Source organism: Pagrus pagrus (genome assembly GCF_965226575.1).
Source record: "Pagrus pagrus genome assembly, chromosome: 10".
In the NCBI taxonomy this organism is placed as follows: Eukaryota; Metazoa; Chordata; class Actinopteri; order Spariformes; family Sparidae; genus Pagrus; species Pagrus pagrus.
The window spans coordinates 6,789,265-6,814,309 of NC_140194.1; the positions used below are offsets into that span (position 1 = coordinate 6,789,265).

Below are 25,045 nucleotides of genomic sequence, written 5' to 3' on the forward strand. Positions count from 1 at the left end.
TTAGACTGAGGAGAAACCAGACCCTTTTAATCCATTGAAGTGTATGAATTTCTTTATTTTTTCCCGAAATGCACATTATTCATGAAAACAGATACAGATATATCCACAGTGTATGTTCCATAACATGACCCCACTTACATGACCGTGATGTATCGCTAAATCCTGTTTTTACAGTAAGTAAATGTTAATAAACTATACATCATTTACAGAATTATCCTTACAATAATGATTTTTACATGAAAAAAACTTCTAAACACAATTTTTTTAAAAAGAAAATGTATCTTTCAACCAAACTTAATCAAGATGTTGTTATATTGGTGTTATATTACAGCTAATTGCACTTTTAGTACAAAGTCAACCATGTCGCATGCTGGTTAGTGTCCATAATTGTATCATAGCACCATCTTGTGGAGTAATTTGGCGACAACTTATTAAAACAATAAACGAAAGACAGGTAAACAAAGCAGTAAATGTACATAGACTACACTGACCACAAATTAGTTTTTACTATTTTTTAAAAGGGACACCATGAAGGGTTAAGACATTCAGAGGTGAGTTCTGTCCTGTGTGCTGGGAGCTGTGAATGTTTCTGCGTCAGGATAAACCAGAAAGCCAGAGAACGTGGTGTACCTCCCCTGGTTGCTGTAGACGGCGTAGCGCTCGTCCTGCTGACTGTACAGCCACACACTGTCGTCCTGGTGGAGAGTCAGCAGCAAGCTCTGACTTTGCATCTCCCGTCTCTTCGATGTGTCCTCATCGAACACCATCGCCTGCACCTCGCCCTTCCCGGTCATCAGCTTCACAGAAACAGCCTTGCGAGGATGTTTCCCCACGGTGAAGGCGAAGAAGTACGCACCGGGGAAGTGGCACGTGAACATGCCGGAGGTTTTGTTGAAATGGCCCCCAATGTTGACGTACTCCACGTCAAAGGTCAGAGGGAGCTTGCCCTGCTGCCTGCTACTCTGACCCATGAGTGTGGACGTCCGTGCCACAGAGAAGGCAGACCGCGGCTGACCTTTGGCCCAGGGATCGACCTGAGGGGGGCAGCTTGGGTAGGACAGGCCTGAGGACAGGTGGTTGGTGATGTAGGTGTTTGGGTCGACGTCAGGATAGACGAGGTAACCAGAGAAGCTGATGTAAGGGCCGGCATTGCTGTACACGGCATACTGGGGACTTTGCTGCAAAAGCAGCCACACTGTGTCCATTTCCTTCAAGCTGATCATCACACTTTGGCTCTGTATTTTCCTCCCTTTCTTGCGGTAGTCATCGTAGGCTATAGCCTGCACCTCTTCTCCGTTCTTCACCAGTATCACGGAGAGCATTTTCTTTGGAAATTTCCCCACCGAAAAGGAGAAATAGTACGCCCCGGGGATGCGACAGCGGTACTGACCGTTGTCTGGATTGAAGTCCCCTCCGATGTTGACCTTGAGCCTGTTGAAGGTCACCGCCTTCTGCCTGCCTCCCACAACACTGTTTGTTTGTGTGGCAGAGAAAGCAGAGCGGAGACCTGTTGTCCCCGGAGGCGCATGAAGGGGTGAAACTAGTCCTGAGCAGGCGATCATGATGAAAACACATGCCAGGTAGCAGTGTGTGCTCCACGGAGCTGAAACAGAAAATCAAAGAAATTACATTTACAGATGATTTAAATGAGGAACTTTTAACTGGTTACGGTCTCAGTGTAGTACTGATGCCTCTACGTGACCTTCAAATCAACAAAGACCAGAAGTCAAATCAAGTCCAAGTCCAAGTGTTTGAGTCATTGAGTTAGATATTGGATGTTTTTGTTGTACAAAATAAAAGTTTAGTCTTGAAGTTTCCAACCTTGTGGTCAGGAGCGCCAATCAAGAAAAATCTCGGGGGTCACCACATGATCAACAGTTTCACATTTTGGGAAATACACTTTGCTTTCTTGCGGAGAATTAGCCATTACACTGAAGCAACCAAAAAAACTGCTACTGCGGATGCTTTTTCATGCTTTTTATCTGTGAAAAGACTCCTCTCATTTTACATCGGACGCCATCATCCTTCCACGCCTGAGATCCTGAGATAGCAGCCGATGATCTTCTATGCCTACCCTAGAGCCTACAACAGCCAATAGGTGATCGTGTAGACCAGCGACCAGCTCTCTCTTCGTTCTCACTCCTGAGCCACTTACACACCAGCCTCCAGATGATTGATGCATCATGTAATGAGATTTTAAAAGCATGCCTATACTGCAGATGGTTCAACAACAGCTTTGAATCAACTTTGGGCTAGACTTAAAAGCACTCTCTCGTGTTTGTCCGTTAAATTAGAAGCGTCAGCCAGCAGCGAACAGTTAGCCTGACTCTGTCCGGTGTTCAGAAAACCCTTCTGCCAGCGTTTGTTTGAATCTGCACAAAACCAAAAGTGTAAAAATAAAAAAAGGTGCTGCTGGTGTTGGTGGGCAGAAATTGTCACGGCTGACCAGAGCCAGCCTAGTTGTTTCCCTGTTTATGCTAAGCTAACCGCTGCTGGTGCACCTTCATACCATTATTCACCAGAGCGGCACTAATCTTTTCATCTAACTCTTCACCAGGAAAGACTCTTCACTATAAACGTACGACTACTTTCTGCACAAAGGTATCGAATATTGACTGAAGTGAGAAATTCTAGTATCCTAACACTGGTTGACGTTGCTTCAGTTTAAAGGTAAAATACACGTCTCTTAGGTTGAGTCTTGTGTATCGGCCTGAGCTTAACTGAAAATACCTCTATTTAAAAAAAACCTCCACGTTGATAAGGAAGTCTGGCTAAGCCCTGTCTAGATAGATGTTGCCACTCAAATCATGCACTCTAATGTGGCTGATATTGTCTGTTCTCTCTGTGCACTGAGTGAAGGGTGTAGATTAGGTGCTGGTTCGTCTGTTCCTCTGTGTGTTGAACAATGGACATTTTTTTGGAGGGTTGGCGAGGTGAAGCAGGACAAAATGCCAAAAGACACCACTGAAAAGAGTAACTGAGATATTACCTAGAAGCATGAATATGTCGCAGGGAATCAGTTATGAGCCTTTTTTTTATAGAAATTGTAGATTTTTAAATGTTTTTAGGGACTTCTTTAGTTTACCTTCGACAAACTTTAAAATCAAAATTATTATCAAATCGATTAAAATGTTCTATATTGTTTGCATAAATGTTTGCATAAGTGTATCAATTTAAAGTCTTACAAGGTCAGACAGGTCAGAAGAGCTCCCTAAATGAGCAGAAGCCTTGCACCTGTAAAGCAACAAACATGAACAGTATTTAAAGGCTCAGCTCTGACACCTGGCTGTTTCCTCTGGTGCCTGTAATACACATATTATACAAAACGCTAATGAAAGATATTTAGACCTAAACTGTGGTGGAAAGGCCAAGATCAGTGTGAACATGAACTTCTCAAAGTAACATTTTAACATTTGAAAACACTCAACAGTATAACAAAATGTGCTCCTTTTAAAGAAGAATGTATGAGAATATGTCTGTGTAATAATGATGGAAAATAAAGCAAGACTGCAATGAACAAGATCAGAAAATCACCTTTAATTATAACAAAATTCAACCTAATCTCTACAGTGACACTGCTAAAATGTACTCACCATTTACTTACAAATTTAAAACTAACAAATATTTTTTATACCACACAAAAAAGCAGCCGTTTAAAGAAATATCACACCTACCTGTTGGGTTGTATTGGGACAGATATTGCATGTTGGATGTCTTCCTCTTAGTCAGCTTTTGAAATAAAGTTCCTCTTAGTTTGCTGCACTGCTAATGTCCATGTCTGACATGGTCTGATACCCAAAGGGACAATGCTTTTGTCCGTACAGACGTGTCAGGAGGAGGAGCTCCGAACCCCCTCCAATCTATAGCTCCCTCCCATTCGGCCTGCGGGGCAAGAAAAAGTGAAAATGCAGCTGTATCGTACGGCCTGATTGGCCCTCGGAAGTGTTAAGTCTAATTCATGCTTTGTTATGTCTAACACAACACTTTGTGGGAAACAAGGTTTGGGTCTTCATGTCAGGGACACGCTTACTTTCAGGTCAAGATGTCAAAATGTGCCAATGGGAAATGAATGAAATTGACAAAAAAAGCTCCAGATGAGGTTTTTTCAGAGTCGTGCCTGTGCTATAATGCATCAGCTGCCTTCTTTAGCTGTGATGCAATGGTCTCAACAAAGTGTTGTTGAGGGTAAAGTGATCATTTCTGTGCCAATATCAAATAATACAAATATTCTATTTACATATTTCTTTAGAAAGTAGTTTGCTCTGTGAATTATAATCTTAAAAGTACATTTCTCTGACTTGATGACAAAATATTTGATTTTATTTCAGCACAGTCTCAAATGCTTGATTGTTCTTTGCTGAGGTTAATGTCTTGATATATAGCTCCATTTCCTTCTTGAAAGCCACTTTGATAAAATTACACATACTTTTATCCACAGGTTTGGGAAGGTTACCTATATAGGTCCTTATTACCTGTTAAAAATAATGTACTTGATTACTTTCTGCTATTTTATGGATTGCCTCAATACCAAACATAGCCTTTGTAAATAAAGACAGGATAAAGTTAATATCAATAAGATGACTTTTATTTAATCTTAAAAACGAGTTTATATGACAGACTAGTATATAAATCTTCATAATAAAGCTGTGATCCTATTAGTAATCCCCTTTTTATTAAATATAGGCTATCTGTAATCTATTTACATCTTTATTTCTGTAAATGTAGCAGAATACAGTTGCCTTTTTTGTATCCCAATTAGGTAATAATCCCGTTACATGTACTCTATTACTCCCCAACTCTGATGTATCCCAGATTAATGCACAAACACCAGTTTACGTGTCCATCAGCTCCCCTCCTGTCATGACGCAGAGACCCCGGAAGACGTGCGTCTGCTGTCAATGCTAACGACGGAGAGGAGGAACTGAGAGAGCTAAAACCCCGCATTTAAGACAAGATGGCAGGACTGCCCCGCAGGATCATAAAGGTAATTAACTCACACTGTAAACAGCACAAGGTGTGACTTTTTTTTGTGTGTGTGCCCTGACGGAAACTCAGCACGGACGGTCTGAACTCTCGGCGCTCGGCTGCTCCGCCTGGTTAACTGTTTTGTGTGCTAACGTTAGCATCCAGCTAGCTGCCGTTAGTTTGATAAAGTAACTTCCGTTTCATCTCTGAGCCCAGACACACCTTTACTCCGTGGATCAAAAATACAGCGACGCTGTGTAGAAATGCCGCTGTGTGTATACACGTAGTGTAAATGTACTTTTTCAAGCACAATGGTGCTCTCAAGTTGCTACTGGTCAGACTGGTGCTGACACATACCTTGTGTGGCTAACAGTGCTAACCCCGGCTAGTTTGTTAGCTTTGATTTGCATAATAATAACAGGAAGACTCGCTAAGCTAAAGCTAGCCTGTTCGTCTCAACTCACAGTGTTATACTTTTCCTTGAAGCATGTATAAGCTTCAGAGGGGATGTTTCCCACTTGGAGTCTTTTCTTTCTACACTGTTTTGCTCTTTAACGTTTAGCTCGTTCATTGGTTAGCAATAGCCAGGAGTTATGTTCAACCTGAGAACCATAACATACCTGCCAGAGTAGCGAGAATAAGACTATGATACTTCTGCAGCATCAGCATCACCCCCTCAGGGGTGTTCATCCAGCTCACCACACAGGTTTTTCTGGGATGGTTTTGAAGGAATTACAGCCTCTGGCCCAGACCGTATGATACAGTGTTGCCACACAGTGCCTTGTTTTTAAGAGGAGTTGTGTTATATTGTCACCTCCTAAGTTAAATGTAATCACAGCACACAGAAGTTTAAAGCGGTGTCATGAGTCACAAGTACATTTCCCCATTATGGAGGCCATTGTCGTCATGTTTGTTCTCAAGTAATGATAAAAATAGTACCTCAGGTGCACCTTGTCTCTGTGTCACTGTGACATGTCAGTGGACTAAGTTTTGAGAGAGGCTCTGATTACTTGGCTCTACTTGTTTCCATTATTTATTAATGCAAACTATGTTGAATTATTAAGAATTTGGTCTTTTTAAATGTCAAAAACCTCAAGTTCACAGAGATGGATTGATGGTGCAGCTACAAATCCCCAACTATTTTATTTAAAATAGTATGAAAAACAGAAAAACTAGCCATTGTTCTAATTGTGAACCTATTAGTGACTCATTTTTAACCATTTAACTTTCGTATTCACAGACAAGCCTTACAGAACCATGGAGTTTCACTTTTCCTTTTTCTATGCAGCCACTTTGAATATTGAAATAACAGCCATTCATTGTGTGTCACTTGGGTGTGACAGACACCCAAAAATGAAAATTAAGTCGTCATCTACTCACGCCCATGCCGATGGAAAGTCAGGTCCACAAAACATTTCTGGAGCTTCACAACAAAATAGAGTAGATGAGGTTTTAAAACATAAAATAACAACTGAAAGAAAACATAAAATGTTTCCATACAGCCCTGAGATCCAAAATGTATTTCATCATTTACGCTCTTGACCCATGGTCCAGCTTGTGCACCTAATTCAGACAGGGGTGCTAACCTCTCAAGCTTAAGAGGAAGGTTAAAAAGGTTGTAATTAAACATCTTTTTAAAGGGATCTCTGGTCTCCCAGAGATGAGCTACATGGAAAGATTTTGTGTTTCAGTCAGTTGTTTTTTCAAGTTTTAAAACAAGTCCCCAGCTACTTCAGTTGTTTAGGGGAATGTTGCAACACTGTTTTGTTGTGACGCTCCAGAAAAGTTTGGTGGACTACAAAACTTCACCTAACTTTCCATCTGCATCAGGGTGAGTAGACAATCGCAAAATTTTAATTTTTGGGGGGAACTTATCCTATGACTGGAATCAGAGGGTATGATTTGTTAAAGAATAGTACTTAAGATGTATTGAGTTTTATTAAGAATGCATTATGGGATCATTAATGGTGCCCGAGAGAGGGTTGCACAGGTGGATGAGTAAGCAGACCATAGACTAGTGTTTGTGGGAAAAAGGTGGCAGGGCTGGGAACAGTACCGAGCCCTTGAGCCCTCAGAGCGTGTGACTGGGACTGGGAGCCCCTCTCCCGTCTGTGTTTTCACTGCACGGTTTTGTCTGTGGGTTATCTGAAACATTTCAGGAATCTCACTCGCAGTCGCATTAGGGAAAAGAACGTCCAAAACAAGAGTGCCAGTTGTTGTGCAGGCTTTATTTGATTTCATTCATAGCTGATTATGCTGTCGTGTATTTACTGCTCTGTTGGAGTCGAGCATGATGCATACATTACACAAGGCTGCATTTCAAACAGGGACACCAGGTTTTTTGATGAAATCAAAGGGCCTCGTATAGCCTTATTAATATAGTCAGTACTACAGTTTGACAGGACGAGTTGAGAACACTGCAGTGTATATAATGATGTGAATAGCAGTGAGCTTGAATGTAGTTTCCTTGTCATTCATTCTGCCTCATGCGTACCAAGAGATATCAGATGCCCGCTCCTCTTTCACAGTAAAGGTGTGTGTTTCTGTCATTTGGCTGACACGATTCAGGAGAGGCCTTGCTGCAGTGGCTGATGGGAATGGAAATAACGGTTTCCTGTGGTGCCGTGGCTGAGTCAGTGTCACCTCTAAAAGGCAGTTACATAGTGCACCAACAGTCTGCAGAAATACAGCAGTGAGCCACTGTTGCATTCGAGGCCACTCTCCCCTCTGTGTTAAAGCAGACGACAGTCCACCTTCCAACGTCTTTGTTGTTCGAATAATAATGACTCACATCTTTTATATAATAATAATGAATTATTAATTAACAATATCAAATGAAAATTGCAGCTGACTGACAGCAGCATAGAAGTTGGACAGACAGCGTTGGGTAGTGTCCCCCAGTTACTGATGAAGGTGCCTCAGTTGGATGATATTCTCTGCGTTAGTCAGTTTTTACATATTAGACATTGGTTACGATAAAGTCAGTTTTGATAATGGAGAAATAGAGAAAAAACTTGACCATCAGCCACATTAACTGTACTGTTCGATCTAGACAGCTTCATAAATCAAGAGCTGTGTTTCATCATTAATAATAACTTCATCTACAAAAGAAACGGCAACACAGAGAAGTATAAAAGTAGACAGATCTGTTGCTCTGGCCTCCGTTGTAACTCATTGCTTGATTTGTGGGGTGTGGCAGATGCTCTGTGCTGCATGTCCTTTACAAAACTATTAATAAAGAGTTCAAAAACATTTCCCTGAAACACACATCTGTGTCCTTGAAGTTTTTCCATGTATAAATGAAAGTACTTTGTAGCACTGACGGTGGCACCAGCACGTAGTTAATTCCTGTCTTTTTTTTTTCTGTACCAGGAAACTCAGCGTTTGATTGCAGAGCCTGTCCCAGGCATCAGGGCAGAGCCAGATGAAAGCAACGCTCGCTACTTTCATGTGGTCATCGCCGGACCTCAGGACTCACCCTTTGAGGGCGGCACATTTAAACTTGAACTCTTTTTACCAGAGGAATATCCGATGGCAGCTCCTAAAGTGCGCTTCATGACCAAAATATATCATCCCAATGTAGACAAGCTGGGCAGAATATGTCTAGACATTTTGAAAGGTAAGTCAGTTCTTTGTAATGTTGTCGTTAATGTTTGGCCAGCTATGTGTGGCATGCATTGTGATCTACCTTCAGGGATGTGTTTTTGATTTGTTTTAGCTTTGCGGTTGTTCTTTCTGCGGTCAGTTCAGTCAGGCTTGTTACTGTCGAAAATCCTGTATGTATTATGTCCTGTGATGTTTGGCCTGTGAATGAAGTGAGGGATTTTCCAATTTCATCTTGCTCAAAAGATCAAGGCCTCTTTTGTTACACTTAACGTGACCCTGAACTGGAGCTTTGTGCCAATAATACAACATATCACCACTGTCTGTTCACTGCTCCCTGCAGCTTAAAGTAGATACACTACTACTTCTTGTGACTCTCTATTGTCCCTCTGATTTTCTTGGTCTTTTAATCCCTCTCTAATTTTTTCTCAGATAAATGGTCGCCAGCTCTGCAGATCCGCACAGTGCTGCTCTCAATCCAGGCATTACTAAGTGCACCCAACCCTGATGATCCCCTAGCAAATGACGTTGCAGAGAAGTGGAAGAGCAGTGAAGCTGAAGCCATAGAAACAGGTGAGAGCTGCGATCTGGCTGGGTTCAGACGGAGGGCTCTTGTCTGGAGTGCCCTTGTTCCCCTCCATCATTTGAAACATTCAGCCTGAATACACATGCACATGTGAAAAAAGAGAGACAGAACGTCATTCAGATTGGTGGATTTTAATTTATGACAAAGCACATCGTTTTAAACAAAATAATGATTACTAGTCCAGTAACTGGACTTAGAAATCTTTGAGATAAGAAAGAAAGAACTCTACTCTTCTTTTTTCAATCAACGCAATATATATGATGATAAAAACATATTTTTTTAAATTCATGACCACATTGACTTGTTTCTGACTTATTTTTGTCCTTCTTACATTTAGTGTATTTAGTGTTTTTTTGCGCGTGTGTGTGTGTTTAGGTATGGCAGTTGTTACAATAAACCTTTCGTAATACATGCTTTAGGTACGTTTTATTTGACTCATGTTCATGTTTCTTTTTGTTGTTGTTTTTTTTTACTTTACAGCCAAGACATGGACCAGGCTTTATGCAAACAAAAACGAAGTGTAGAGCAGCCCCACCAGTGGAGATACATGTGGAAGTGAAGTGTGAAAACAACTCCTCATGTTCTTCCAAGACCTCCTCCGACTTTATTTGCATTAAAAGGACACAGTCTTATATATAAATATATATATATACATATATATTATGAAATAAACATGAATATGTTGTAAAGGACTAAAATCAACTGCTGATAATTGGTGATTTAAATGCACACTAGTAATGAAATGACTCGTTGTCGTCCTAACTCACTACTGTTCAAATGCATGGGCAGAGGTTGTAGATCATCTCACCTGGCTTTGTTTGTCCATTGATTTTGGGAGGCTTTTGCCAATTGTTGCTTACAAGCACGTTTAAGGGGGGGGCGGGAGAGAGGGGGGGGTCCCACATTTTTGGTGGGGATGTAGGTTTCGGAGCGGTGGAGTGGGGAGGAGAGGAGACACTGGCTAGACTTGGTCAATATTGTATACTATTTCTTTTAACTTTGTTGTCTCGTCTCGCTGTTTGTTTATTAAAAGCAGCTAACTACTACTAGCCCACTGTATGTAGACACTCACCTGGAGGCGTAGCAGAGTTTTGTCCTGCTTAGAAGGCCCACCAGGATACATGAACAATCATAGTACTACTTCTTCTCAATCACATCTGACTGCATTAAATACAGAGTAATGACCCAGACTGATCCTTTTACTCTCACATTCATTTTCTCACTCTCTCTCTCTGTAAACTGTAGGCTTGTGGATGGTATAGGAGAGTGTGAAGTGTAGAACGGACATTTTGGACCTTTTCTTAGTTTTAGCCGATATGTTTTATTACCATATCCAGTCTTTTTTTATATGTGAATCTTTCTTGCGATTGCCATACTAACTACTCTGCTTTTTCCCTGTATGTCATCACAGTCTAATGCTTCAAGACTCAGTGGTTTACTTCTTCCAGTGGTATTTATTTGAGAAGGCAGTGGTTACATTTGAGCTGTCAGTTGTTTGATGACGTGAATGGGGGGGTGGGTGGGTTAGGGATCTGTATGAGAGGAGATGTTAGATCGTCAGAGGATGAGACTCGAAAAGATCAATAATGGCTTTGACTCTCAAGTGTCAGAATCGGTCTTTGGCTACAAAAGTCTGTATTCAGTTCACTGTTTGTAAATTCATTCTTTCTATTAATCTGGGGAGGAAATGTTTTCCTGCTCTCAGAGTGCTTTGAAACAGTCCACCTGCATACTTTTATGTTCTGTAAATAAAATCTGTTGATTAATAAGTAGTTTGTAATTGTCATTCTTGATTTGTGTGGCAATTACTACTGTGATTACTGTGAGGTGTTGGTTAAAATGCTTGTGGACAAGGCCAGTGGTGGAAGACGTACTTGGATATTAAAAAATGGAAAGTGAAATTGAAGAACTCCCTTTAAAAAAAAATCTTGTGTTATACTACCATATAAAGAATTAACTGAAGAATCACGCCCCTTCAGTTTATTATATAATGCGATATATTACATTAACAGATTTGGTAATTACCATCATATGGTAAATTTATAGTTATTTCACTATTAACAAACAAATTAAATGCTCTATAAGCAATTTGTTAAGCAATTATTGTGAAGCAACTGATGGTTTGTAATGCTTTGTAAACAGTTAATAAATACTGTGTAGTTCATTTATAAGCGTTATTTGGATGGCTGTTACAAAGTTGCAACTAGTGTTATAAACCTTTGTCTCAAGTTGAGTTGAAGGTGCAATATGTAAGAATTTTAGTTGACAACATTAAAAAATGATGGACTGTGATAGCCCAGGACGGTCCAAAGCTCCTGTGCTTTTGGTGTCAACACCGGCACTCCCTAAATGCTCTGACCTCTAAGTCCTGACCACTAGCTGCACGGCTAACTGACTTTACTACCCAAAAGCAGCAACAATTAGCAGCAGTTAATGGCTCTGGTGATATGCTGCCCCCTGTTGGTTTGGAGCACCAAATTGACAGGTGGTCAATTCTTACATATCGCACCTTTCATATATTTCCCATTTATTAATGGTTTATTATAAAGTGTCACAGCTGAATATTATTATTAATGATGTGAAGTATTTTAATATAGGGGAGCCAATTTCTATATAATTGTTAGTCTGAAAGTTTAAAGGTGCACTATGTAGTTTTGGGGACGACATTTTAATCGGAAGAGAAAGATCATCACTGACTAATTTTGCCTAAACACACTAAATAAACACACGCTTTGTTTTCATGACACACTTTGTGAAACATTGATGGAGTTTGAGCGTCACGTCTTAATATTTGGGAACGTTTTCCATGGATGTTTTCCAAACTTTGTAGAATTGTAGCCTGGTATTTCTGGTCTAAAGCTAATGAACTTTTGCTGTGAACTGAAAATGTTTTTCAAATTTCCTTGCAAATGAATCCAAAGCATGCAATACTGTGAGTTGTGCCTAAAAATTAAAGATCCTAACAATTATAGATATAAATCGCACAGTAGTGTCTTTATGGGTGAGCCGATAAAAGGAAATGTATGAAGGAGGAATTAAAGACAGATTTAAAAATAATAATAATAATTCTTATTATTATATAATAAGAATAATAATTCTTATTATTATTATTATTATTATTATTATTATTATTATTATTATCATGTATTTATTTGATCAGTAGGATATATTCTGACAGATTCAATTAAATCCATCATTACTTCAATAGTGCCACCTGGTGCGAATATAGGATATATCAGCAAATCACCCCGCATCCAGATTTTCCGACGGTCGTGAAGGGCTCACAGGAGCGGTAAACAGCGGCGGTGCCTCCGGTGAGCCGGTAGGAGGAGACTGTGTCTTGCCTTCCGCGTTTCCCCAGCTCTCTACCGATTTCACCGCACGTTCCTTCGACCTGCCCCCCTTTTCTTCTTCACACAGGAAAAATAAAGCTGTTGCACAACATTGTGCCGCCGTCTCGGCCTCCCCCCACCACAACCTGTCCTATCAATACAGCAACGTCCCAGGGTTGTCGACCGCCTCATCCATGCATTGGAGTCCTGGGCCCCAGCGCACCGGCTCCGGCTCCAGCCATGTCGGCCAGGAATGCAGCGGCTGGCGACGGTGACAGAGCGGGAGGCGAACCGGCAGGTAATAGAAAACACTATTAACGCTTTATACGAGTTTCAATGTCCGTACCGGGTGACACGGTGTGCGTGTGGCGCCAGAAACGAGCAGCGCAGCGGTGTGTTTTCGGCGGTTCGTCACCGGTTGACCGTAAGTTTTGCGCTATTCCAAAACTAGGTCAGTAGATCAGTAGAGCAAACTCGCCCTCTACGACATTTATGTAACGCGTTGTTTGTCATGTCGCCGCATTGTGTAGAATATGGTTTACGTTTATATTTATTCTTGCCACCAGTGATAACGTTATTTACATGTGAACTGAATATGTAGTTACTGCTGATGTGAACCTGAAGCGACCGAACCAGGCGAATGTTAGCTTAGCTTGTGGTAGCAAGGCCCGTTTACCAGTGCAACGGTCTCAATCAGCCGTTAGAGCTGGTTTTACAGCCCAGGACGGTCCCTTACTCTGGGTGTTATTTCACACTTTGACAGTCCGTGATTTCCGACTGAACTTGGGTGTTGTTTAGGCCCAACTGGTCGCTCGACCCAGCGGTCCAATGTAAGCTAGGACGAAGCTATAAGTTAGCTGTACACCGGTTTCTTTACATTCTCGACTGTCAGCTGCCCTTAAAGTCCAACTGCAATCAATCAAAGCGACTTCACTCCACCAAGCAAAATAAACACGAGTTGTTTAAGGAAACAAGATAATGTACTGTACTGAGATAATGCCTTTTGTCACTTTTGTGTGCTCATTGTTGTTGCATGGTAGTTACATATTATATATAGGACCACTGGTTTTGCTCAGATGGTCACCTTATAGACAAATGCAGCAGTATCTTTCTGGGACTGGCTAACAAAGCTGGGGAGAAGGAGTTGTCTTTTGTTTTTCTTGAGGATCAAGTTAAACCAGCTGTGCTTCAGTTGATTATAGATGTTTTCGCATTTTTGTGAAATAACACACCTTCAGCTTGATTTTTCTTCAGCTTGAAACTGCTGAAAAAAAGTCTAATTTCTCATGAAATGTTTCTGTCAGAGCTAAAGGCACCATTATGCTGTCAAACTGCGGTTAAAGATATTTACAATGTGGACTACAACCAGTTTTTGGTTGTGGTTTTTCCCCAGAGAGACACAAAAAGTATTGGCGTTTGTGCTCTTCGCTAGGTATTTCACTTAAACATTATTTTGATTTATGTTGTTGCTGATGTAAAGCACTTCCTAACTTGGGTTAAGAAAATTGCTCTATAAATACAGCTTTACTTTTTTTTTAACTTATTTTGTCTTTGATATTTTTGTTAGTAAAAATTAATTAGATGATTAATCGATTTATGAAAAAAATAGTTGATCAAATATCTGTAGGTTGACAAATTAGTTGTAGCTCTTGAGGATATTTCCATTTCAGTTGGCTTTGAACCTGTTGTTGCTTGTGTGGAAGCTTTTGAAAGCATCTGTGAATTAGAGAAACATTTGTGAGGCAGGTCGAGTGAAATGCCCAGTGAGGACTCCACAATGGACCTTTAACTGGGACTGGATGGAACAATTCATATTTTCTACTTTTATATAAGTAGTTATCAAGTCAGATAATCCTATACCATGTTGAAATGGATATGTCTGAGCAAAATATTCAAGTTGTCTCTTTAACATCCTGTAGGGGCATGAATAAAGGTTTTCACCCAATCCAGTTATCATTTATCAAAATACTTGTCTGGTATTAGTATCTAGGTCACATGACTTGGTTGAGGTTATCTATTAATGTTTAGTTGACCTGATCAGAAATAATCACTCATGCTAATGTCACCAGTTGGTTTTACTATTATCTTTATTTAAACTCGATGATCATTGAGGGCAAGCCCTCATTTACAGTGATGTTGAGTAAAACATACAAAAAATTAAGAAAAACAAAAATAAGACCATAAATTTAAGATACAAGAACAATTCAATAGTACAAACAGAAGCTTGTGCTCAGTAGTGAGTTCCAAACAGTCGGGGCATAAAAACTAAAAGCAGATTTTCAAAGTTCAGTACAAACTCAAGGGAACTGCTGTGACACTCAGTCATTAGACTGAGTTTGATAAGGACCCAAAAACCAGTGCAGCAGAGCAGATAAATGCAGCGGCAACTTCCTAATAAGGGCCGTTTGTAGATGAACAAATGAAAATGTCCCGTCACGTCTCACAGACAGGAAAAAACACCCAGTTTTTTTCATGCAAGGTACAATGATGAGGCATGCCTGTAAATCACATAATGCATTACAGAGAGGAAGACTGCGTTGACAACTCTCCTACTGCAAACAATGGGAAATCTAGCTCTATTTCTATATTAAACATACTTTTTTTGTTGCAATTTGGAGACAAGATTGACTATATGATATTTGAAAGATTGTATAACTATGCTAATGACAAAACATGGTCTAACGGTGTCTTGTGGTGTTATTCAGTGACTTTTTAAATGTATTTACCCTGTGAGATATGGTGCCAGATTAGGGGTCAATGTGTCGTATTCAACATTTAGTTTCAAACTGGAAATTCTATAGTTAATCACTTTAATATTATTCTATTTAAGAATAATGATATAACGTGTATTATAATTATTAAAACTGTTGTCGTTGCTCTTCACCTGGTAGAACTGGATGAGCAGAATTGTCTTTACTGTGATTAAAATCTATTTAAAACCAGACTGTGTGAAGTAAATCACCAGGGAAAGCAAGAATGTCTCACTTCTCTTCATCAAATAAAACCTAAACATGTGTGTACCATTGTGACTCTGTTTACACCTTAATACAGTAATGTATCCTGGGAGATACAACCCATAGAATTCAAAATAATAAAAAAATATTTTTCCATTTCATTTATTCTCTGTCGGACATGTTTTTCTCTGCATCACAACACACTAGTCGGTATGAAAGGCAGCATGCAGTTAACTGTGTGTTGTAATAACATAAATGTTTACTGGGACTTAAGTGTTATCAAATAAAGCTATTGTGTTGGCAGCCATCAAAGACTGTGGACTAACTGGGCAGATCCCAGTTATTTGTGTATGATTAACTTTATGAATGAGAAGTAGGATGGTCTTAGGCAGCTCTTGACCTAGTTTGACCACACAGTGAACAGTGGTCACATGAATATAAATACCTTTTAATTGTGTTGGAAGTTTTTCCTATGACGGACCAAAGTTGATCAAATTATATCTTGACTTTCATTACGATAAACCAATCTGCCTTTTTCTCATGTTGCTTTTAACTTGTGACAATGTGAGTAGGACAGGTTTGTGGCTTTCATCAGGTGCAGCAGATGCTCATTCATGGATTGAGTGAATGAGCAAGCTAATGGACACGTGAGCAGTAGAGAGGGATGTCTGTATAGCCTGTTGTCCAGTCAACTAGTTGCCTTCACTGTAACCCTGTAATCCCACAGATCTTGACAGGGGGAGCGGGATTAAAAATCAGGTTGTTGCTGATCTGTTAATGGCTATTTGGGTCACAGGGTCTGTGGAGCGGAGTTAAAAATAGATGCCATGGATATCAGTCTCGTGCAGTGCTCTCGTGTTTCTCTCCCACACATACACTCACATACTTCTGAGGCCATGACTAATCACACAGTCACAGCAGCTCCACATCTTGCCAGAATAGAGGAGAGGCTGCAGAGAGGGAGGCAGTGGAGCTTGTCGGTAGTCGCTGAGCAGCTCCACAACAGCCGCTCGAGGTTTAATCATCTCTGTTAACGCAATAAAGATCCATGTGGGCGAGCAGCAACATTCAGGCATCCATCGTCTGTCCAGCATTGATGGACTGTCTTTAGCTGGGGTGTAATGTGGGGCTGAAGGGATTATTTGACTCATCGATTAGTCCAGGCTTCTTCAATCGTGAGCCAAGAAGAGCAAAGAGTATACACGTTTCCATTGCAGCTCAGATGACAGCAGGTGATTTTACTGATTAGCACCAAGTGGTCGTTGGTTGGAAGCATACTTAAGTCCCCATGAACACAAGAAAAGGACTCAGGATATAAGTTGATTAAAATGATTTTCAATGTTTAACATTAGAAATATACAGATACAATTTTTCCTTCCCAATTTGATTATAATACACACACTTTGCGAACAGAGAAATGATCAATACCAGTATTTTTTGGAAAAAAAGACCTGTTGGGCCCGAACAGGCTAGTCATGTTAATTGAAATGCTGCTCTCCAGTTCTTCTAGTGAAGATATAGTGTAAAAATAAGAGATATTGGTGTTAACAGGCAACTGTAACCATGGTAGCAACTGCGCGACAGGGTAACACTAACTCAGGGCTTTAATTAACATTCACTGCGTCAGGCTTAAATTGGGTTCAAACATAAAAAACAACACCTGACGAGTTCGAGTCGGACTCATCAGTCCTGCCTCCACATACAAGTGTGTCTGTGTATGTAGGAGAGAGCAGGGAGTCTTCAGTTTTTAACAAATATAGGCAAATGATGACGAACCATATTAGGAATTGCACTGATAGTTCGGACAGGGGAAATCTTCATTATGCAGGAGGATACTTAGGACACTAAGACATCAGTGGCAGCAACGTGACGACTGCACCGTAATTAAATGAAAAAATCATTTGAAAGCGTCTCATTTTCCATAACCGCCACAAAGATGTTTACGGGCTTAATGAATGAATGACTGAATTATCTTTATTAACATTGCGCTTTTTATGGCAGAGCACTGCAAACAAACACTAAAACAAGCAGTGTTATCAAAGCAACAGGCCGGGGTCATGTGAGGACAGTGTTATACTTTAGCCTCACACTGTAATTTTACAGTTTGAAATACCCTTTTTGAAATTGTTGCCATTGACATATTATGCAAACTTATATCAGATGCTCAAAGTCATACTATTTACAGACTGTGTGGGCTAAAATGCACAAGGAGCCTCATTCTCCTTCACAATAATTTACTATAAAAACCCATTAAAATATACCATAATTAAGATCAGTGTATATGTGCATTTGCAACCCACTACCTAGCCACTTGAATCTGAGAAAGTGCAATTTGACAGATGTATTGCATGAGTTGCTGCGCTGTAAGGGAGCATAGTGTTGTGCTTGCAAATGAAATCCCCACCCCTTATGACCAGTTACAGCTCATTTTGTCTTGTGTGTTTCAGATGATGTGCTGGTTGAGGAAAACGATTGCAGTTCTATGTCTTTGAGCAGCCTGCTGGCCCCGTCGTCAGCTGTTAGCATGTCCTTGAGCATGGAGATGCCCCGGAAGCGCAAGGGCAGCGTGGACAACCAGTATGTAGTGTGATTACTTCAATTTGACTCACCGGAAATCTCATTCATCCAGTAACCTCGTTTGTTGCTAATTGATACTGATGGTTATGAATGTTCTTCCCAGGGATAGAAAACCTGCTTCCACCCCTGATGCAGACATGGAAGACGACCAAGGGTACTGTGTGCTAGACTTTGAGAGTTGACTTGTTTTATTTTGTGCTATTGTGTCCGTGTGTACGAATACATTTCTAAAGTTTTTCTGCTCTACAGGTCAGATGGAGACGACCAACATGCTAAAATGAAATGCTTCAGGTAGCTTATATTTGTCACTACTGCATTTATTTCTGTGTTCTTGTTATACTACCATCAACCTTGAAATAGCCATTGTTTATGTCCTCTAAAATTTGGATATGCTGCATTTCACAGATGCAAATGGTCTGGAATTTGAATTATTTATTATTTAATGTCTCTGCAGGGAACCACACAGCCAAATTGAGAAGAGGAGACGGGACAAAATGAACAATCTCATTGACAAACTATCAGCCATGATCCCTACTTGTAACCCCATGTCCAGGAAGCTGGACAAACTCACTGTGCTCAGAATGGCTGTGCAGCACCTCAAATCTCTCAAAGGTACCATGTGAATCGATGGTCTGATCACTTGACTGCGCATGTTTCTTGTCTGACTTGTCTTTAGCAAATTGGACCATGCTCCTAGATCTTAACAGTCAACTAAGTAAGCACATTATTATTACCGATAGAGCTGAGAGCCTAAAACTCTGAAGATTTAAAGATCCAGGTTGTGATAAATTGGAATTACTCATGAAACCTAAGCTGTGTCTCAATCCGGGGCTGCATCCTTTGCAGGATGTGGTCCACAAAGCCGTGCCTTCCTAGGCCGCGGGGGCCGAACCAAGTGGCATTGTTAATGAGACCGTCTGGTCTACAGGGAATTTCCTATATACGTCACCAGCTTCCTCAGATCTTACCCTTGAGTCATAATGAGACGCTTCTGTCACCTAGCAACCATGACAGTATTGGGGTCCCTTGTTTTTTTGTGTGTGATTTGAAACTCCATAATTCAGAAGTTTATTCAGTTGCGGTTTCGCTCCGTGTGTCCAGCGTAGTCACCAGTGCGCAATAAAACTTGGGAGACGATGGGCGGCGAAGGATGCAACAGTTGGATCATTTACCGCACGGGAAAGGAAGGCCACATTCCTCAGGTGCATTTGAAGGAGCCCTCAAATTGGGACGGCCTTGGCGCACCACTGTGACGCATTTGGTCTTCAAATGCAGCCTTCAGGGATGCGGGCCCTGATTCGAGACACGGCTCTAATGTCTAGATGTAATGTGTTAATCTCATATTGGACTGGCGTCATAACATTGTTGTCTATTTTTCAGGTTCAGGAAGCTCTTTTTCTGAAACCAGCTACAAACCATCATTCCTTCCAGACGAGGAGCTCAAACACCTCGTCCTCAAGGTAAACTGGTTATTTATTTGAGAAACTAAATGCAGTGGAATACCTGTTTGTAAAATAATTGTTTCTCTCACCTGTTGAGTGATCTAATGATACAATGTTAAGTGCTAAACTCATCAGTCACTTGAGGATGTGTTAAACATTTCTTTCAAAAGCCACAGATAAGACTTAAATTTAAAGGGTGACTCCACCAATTTGATACATTAAAGTGTATATACAGGTCATTCATAAAAAAACAATTTTTTTCTGAAGAGAGAAACAACTGTTACCATGCATTGAATTACAATCATTGTGTAGACTGTTCTCCTTATAGTTAAAACTATATTAAACAAAATGAAATATATAAGCAAAATGAAACAGACCCACTCAGTGGTCTCTTACTTTTGTCTTGACCATGTCATCACATTGGATCCCCCTATTCTCCCCCATGTTTCTTTGTCGTGCAGGCTGCAGATGGGTTCCTGTTTGTAGTGGGCTGTGATCGTGGGAAAATAGTTTTTGTCTCAGAGTCCGTCACGAAGATATTAAATTATAGTCGGGTAACACTTTTTACATTTGTTACTGTAACTGTAGCATTTTTATTCATGTGAAACCCCGGGCACACCAGATGGGTTGCGTTGTCATGGCGCCAGTGGTAACGGACTAGATCCCACAAGTGCGTGTGTGGGCCTGTATGACACATTTGGCATGATGTGAACAGTACACTTTAGAAATACAAAATTGATGGTGATATTTGCATTATGATACTAAAAACGCACATCAATATGTCTTTACTTTATGTAAATTCATGTTAAAATGAAATGTGCAAACACTGATGTTGGTGCGAATGAGCACAGTGTAATGTGACATATTTTCCTACCACATTACATGTGATATTTTTGATTACTGGCGTAAAAGGACGTTCATAAGCTGTCCTTTCAAATGAAATGAGCTGTTGCTTCATACCTAAAACTAAATCTCCTCAATTTTTGCTCCTCTCAATATCTGGTGTGCTCCGGAGTCAACACTCCACAATCAATGTACTTTGTTCAATTTGTTGTTTGTCAGCAGGAATTGCCTTAAATGCAGAATGTTTTTTTACATATCTTTTTTATCAGAATGAGAGCCATGTTTAGGTCGGTTTGATAAGCTGTTTGTTGTTCCTACAGGCGGAGCTGATTGGACAGAGCCTGTTTGATTACATACACCAAAAGGACATGGGAAAAGTGAAGGAGCAGCTGTCAGCTTCTGAATTATACCCTCGTGAACGGCTAATAGATGCTAAAAGTAAAGCAATCGTTTTTGTCTGTGATTTTGTGTGTGTATATGTGTGTGTGTGAGAGAGAGAGAGAGAGAGAGAGAGAGCACATTTAACACTGTCATGTCTCCAGCCGGTCTGCAGGTCCAGGCTGACCTGCCAGTTGGTGCATCACGGCTGTGTTCGGGTGCACGGCGCTCATTCTTCTGCCGCATGAAGTACAATAAAATTTCTGTCAAAGTGGAGGAGAAGGAATTCCAAGCAGGCACTTCCAAAAAGAAAGGTAGGGAAATCATCAAGTGGATTATTTTTGTTTGGTATTATTCGGTATAAATATGATATTTTATCAGTAATGCTTCCATTCACAAGAAGTACTGGTGTAAAGTTGAGGTTTGCAAGCTTTGTTGGGCCTGAATTGGTGAATGACACTTCGTCAATAGCAATGAGAGGATTGTTCCGTTTCACTTTAATTAATTAAATGCCAACCACTATGAAGGCACATAACGAATACGCCCTAGCTCATAAACAGCGTTTCATATCTCTTGATAATAGAGAGAGTGCTACAAGAGACAAGCAACCAGTCAATCATTTAACTGCTGTGTTGTTTGTTGCACCACAACCACAACAACAGGAACAGCACACAGTGAGGACAGACAGTCAGGAAATTGTTAGTAAGAGAAGGACAATATCGTGAGAGCCACTTCACTTTGGCTGCATGTTTTTGCCACTGCTTACTATCAGCTACTGGTGAGCAACATTAGCATTAAGTAGTTTCATACTCATTTACAGACAGTTTCCTCGGCTGCATTGGTAGCAATAATAACATTAAGGCAATGAGGACAAATACACACAACAAATTTGCAAATTCTACACTCTTGATTTCAATAATAAAAATGACTTTTAAAACACAAATCAACTGTGCTGCTGTGTGAAGTGAATTGCAGTTTGATCAAAACTCTCACTCAGTCTCAGAGTCCTAACTCAGTCAAACATTAAACTGATATGCAATGTTTGTCGTGAATAAACAACAATAAAACTGCCATCACATTTTAAAGTTTGTCAGTATCAAATGTAATCCAGTGATAGTTGTTGTTGCATCTGTGGGTACATTGCCAAAAGGACCTGCTAATAGCAAATTAAAGTCATAAAAATAAATTGTAACCCATAGTGTACCTCCCTGAATTGAAGGAGACGTTATACTTCCCATTTTCGGGCTCTTAAAGCATTATGGAAAATGTAGTTCCCAGATCTATGGCATGATTATCCCCCAAATAAAAGTAAGATTAAGAAATTTAAGTTAATATTGTTTGTACAACATTAAAAAGATATTTCTGACATTTCATTAGTCCTTTGTATGCATGTTTTGATCTGTGTCCACCTGTGCCACAGAGTCGCAGAAGTACTGCACAGTCCACTGTACAGGCTACATGCGCAGCTGGCCCACCAGTCAGCTGGGAGCAGATGGGGAGGGCGAAGCAGATAAGCAGGACAGCTCCCACTTCAGCTGCCTGGTGGCAGTGGGACGTGTCCACTCCCACTCATCCCCCCAGGTCAACGGAGAAATCCGAGTTAAACCCACTGAGTTCGTCACACGCTACGCCATGGATGGCAAATTCACCTTTGTTGATCAAAGGTAAAACTGAATTTCAACCAGAGGGTGGTAGACGAATGCAGTAGTGTCTTTCTTCTTGTAGGAACAAGAAGAAAGACACATATTTGACTGGAGTCTGACTTTAACCTGTTCTCTTTCTTCTGCAGAGCTACAACCATTCTCGGTTATCTTCCCCAAGAATTGCTTGGGACATCATGCTATGAGTACTTCCATCAAGACGACTTACCGCAGTTGGCTGACAGACATCGAAAAGGTAAATTCCATTTTTTAGCAACTTCATACCACGTCTTGGATCTTTTATTAGCATCCTTGAAGGTGATACCTACATTCATTAATCACGTAGGCCCGTTCAGATCACATTTTATTTTACAATACCCCTGCAGTGTTGAAAGTGAATCATTTATTGAATTTGTTTGGTTCTATATGTCTGGTCCTCTGACTCGTCCTCTCACTATTTTTCTCCCACAGTGCTGCGGAGTAAAGAGAAAATAGAGACAAACTGCTACAAGTTCAAAACGAAACACGGCTCTTTTGTCACTCTGCGAAGTCAGTGGTTTAGTTTTGTAAATCCATGGACCAAAGAAGTAGAATACATAGTGTCAACTAACACAGTTATATCGTGAGTACATGCTTCAGTCTCTTTGTGCATTACCTAAATGTCTTAATACCTGAGATAGATATGCAGTATCAACAGCTCAACCTGTTTTCTCATCCCGTGACAAGGCATGATAACAGTCGAACCAGTCGGTCAGGAAACAAGTCTGAACGTTCCAGCAACTCCAAGACATCTGAAGGTCGGTTCAAATGAAAAGTCTGATTAAATTACCTGATCTGATGCAGATTGTGGTGTCGTAACACTCTGTACAGTACACTTTGTCTGCTCCTTTCACTCCTCTAACATTTATTTCTGTCAGAAGATGGCAAGAAGTCCTTTACGGTTATACCAGGCATCTCCACCACACCTGGGTCTATGATTTATGCTGGAAGCATAGGGACCCAGATTGCCAATGAGCTGCTGGATTTCAACAGGTGTGGCGTAATAACAGTGCATGTCCTCCAAGCTTTTTGCTCATCAGTTGTTGTTCATGTTATTATTGTGCGGTTTTAAGTTGATCTGTGTCTGTGATGCTTTCAGGATGAACTCGTCACCTTCCAGTGGCAGCGTCAGCCCGTTCAGTCTACCACCGGACAAAAGTCAACAAACTCACAATCAAATCAGCAACAGTGTAAGTTTTAACACATGCACGTCTTTGATCATGGGTGAATATGACCCAGTCATTTAAAGGATATATGTAGCCTACTTAACCTACAGTTCAAATATAGAAAAATAGGTTTCAACCTGGCATTTTAACTATTCAAGCTCTGCCTGGTTTCTCATGTTTTGCTGCCTCCTTTGTTAAAACATCTCTCAGCTATGGCAAAAAAAAATGTCTTGGAGTTGGAACAACCATAATGTGAAGCATTCACAACTCTATTGAGAAATGATGGTGAATTTCTTCCAAAAGTTTAAAGGCGTAATCAAAGCTTTTCCAGATTTGCTTCTTTTCTCATTTTCCTCATTATTAAACTCCTGACATGCTGCTGCAAGGGCTGTAATTTCCTTTCCTTTTTCGGTCTCAGGTGCCAAACGGAGAGGCAACAGACGTGGAGATGCCAGGAAAGTCCAGCTCAGAGGATGAGCCACAGGGAGCTGCGTTTTCAGGAGAATCACTCATGGGTACTCTTTCTTTTGATAAACTTGTTTACAGGAACATGTTTAGTTTTTTCCTGTAATAACTCCATTACCTTGTATTTTTTTTGACACCTCAGGGGAGAATTCCCAGCTGGATTTGGACAGCGTGGTTGGACCTGGCCTTAGTAGTCTTAGCAATGATGAAGCAGCCATGGCAGTGATCATGAGCCTCCTGGAGACGGACACAAACCTGGATGAAGCTGTGGACTTTGAAGAGATGCACTGGTCTTTATAGAATCTGCTCTTGCAGTGTGACATAGCACACTGAAAAACACTTGGACCATCAGTTGTTGTTTTGTTTTTTTGATGACGAGAACTGCTCGAATGCTTATTCAAAGACACAGCATTCCTCTTTTTTTCTAAAGGATGTTTTTTTTTATTTATTAGTAACCTTTTTCCACATAAGCTGTGTAGTGTTCGTGTGGCTGCTCTAACAGGGAGCGGGATTGACACCTGCTTCCCCTTTTCAAAAGGAGGATGTGCCTCTAAAGCCTTACAGCGGTCTGCCTGCCCTGAAACGCTGTTCCTCACTGCTTTCCTCACATCTACGGTCATCCTCTGTTTAACTGAAGAGGCCTCACGAGGTTCAAGAACCCATGAACAAAAAAAATGACAGTGACGTGATGGGATTCCTGCTTATATTTCTCCCCTGTACCTACATTGGGAGTCACGATGCAAAAAACAAAACAAACAAAAAACAAACAATTTGCACTGAATCATTTTCATGTTTTTTAAACGGTTGTACTTTGATTAGGTACTGTATGTTTAATTAAAATGCGAGGAAGACACCTTGACAACCTGGCCCATCTCTGTGACCCCTCAGGATCCAAGCCGTAGGTAGCCAGTGTACCACGGCAGACCACACTTCCATAACCTCTAACTTTGAGAGTCACTTAATGATGTGCCACTCAGAGCATTCTCTCTTAACTTGTCAGTATCTGAACATTTTCCATGGAAACGGTCCAGTAACCTCCTCTCTTGTCCACTGAC

At 40.6% G+C, this 25,045-nt stretch overlaps 3 protein-coding genes across 5 annotated transcripts; 2 read left to right on the forward strand and 1 right to left on the reverse strand.

Annotated features, from left to right (window-relative positions):
• Nucleotides 1-34: 34 nt before the first annotated feature.
• Nucleotides 35-3,781, reverse strand: c1qtnf13 (C1q and TNF related 13). The gene is made up of 2 exons (XM_084364598.1): nucleotides 3,675-3,781; nucleotides 35-1,603 (listed from the first exon to the last, which is right to left on the reverse strand). Exons 1-2 carry the CDS (start codon nucleotides 3,703-3,705, stop codon nucleotides 546-548), a joined length of 1,089 nt encoding a protein of 362 aa, XP_084220724.1. The 5' UTR covers nucleotides 3,706-3,781; the 3' UTR covers nucleotides 35-545.
• Nucleotides 3,782-4,861: 1,080 nt separating this feature from the next.
• On the forward strand, nucleotides 4,862-10,923 carry ube2na (ubiquitin-conjugating enzyme E2Na). The gene is made up of 4 exons (XM_084363275.1): nucleotides 4,862-4,984; nucleotides 8,338-8,584; nucleotides 9,001-9,141; nucleotides 9,635-10,923. The coding sequence occupies exons 1-4, from the start codon at nucleotides 4,955-4,957 to the stop codon at nucleotides 9,676-9,678; spliced, it is 462 nt and encodes a 153-aa protein (XP_084219401.1). The 5' UTR covers nucleotides 4,862-4,954; the 3' UTR covers nucleotides 9,679-10,923.
• A 1,531-nt stretch (nucleotides 10,924-12,454) lies between these two features.
• Nucleotides 12,455-24,843, forward strand: bmal2 (basic helix-loop-helix ARNT like 2). 3 transcript variants are annotated; one of them, XM_084363696.1, is made up of 17 exons: nucleotides 12,455-12,784; nucleotides 17,888-18,017; nucleotides 18,121-18,171; nucleotides 18,267-18,308; nucleotides 18,472-18,629; nucleotides 19,398-19,477; nucleotides 19,921-20,013; nucleotides 20,623-20,740; nucleotides 20,845-20,994; nucleotides 22,101-22,344; nucleotides 22,470-22,576; nucleotides 22,792-22,942; nucleotides 23,047-23,117; nucleotides 23,238-23,352; nucleotides 23,459-23,549; nucleotides 23,944-24,040; nucleotides 24,133-24,843. In XM_084363696.1, the coding sequence occupies exons 1-17, from the start codon at nucleotides 12,727-12,729 to the stop codon at nucleotides 24,288-24,290; spliced, it is 1,914 nt and encodes a 637-aa protein (XP_084219822.1). In that variant the 5' UTR covers nucleotides 12,455-12,726; the 3' UTR covers nucleotides 24,291-24,843. The 3 variants fall into 3 exon arrangements, with proteins under 3 accessions (XP_084219822.1, XP_084219823.1, XP_084219824.1); XM_084363697.1 differs by having other exon boundaries at nucleotides 23,241-23,352; XM_084363698.1 differs by lacking the exon at nucleotides 19,921-20,013.
• Nucleotides 24,844-25,045: the final 202 nt, after the last annotated feature.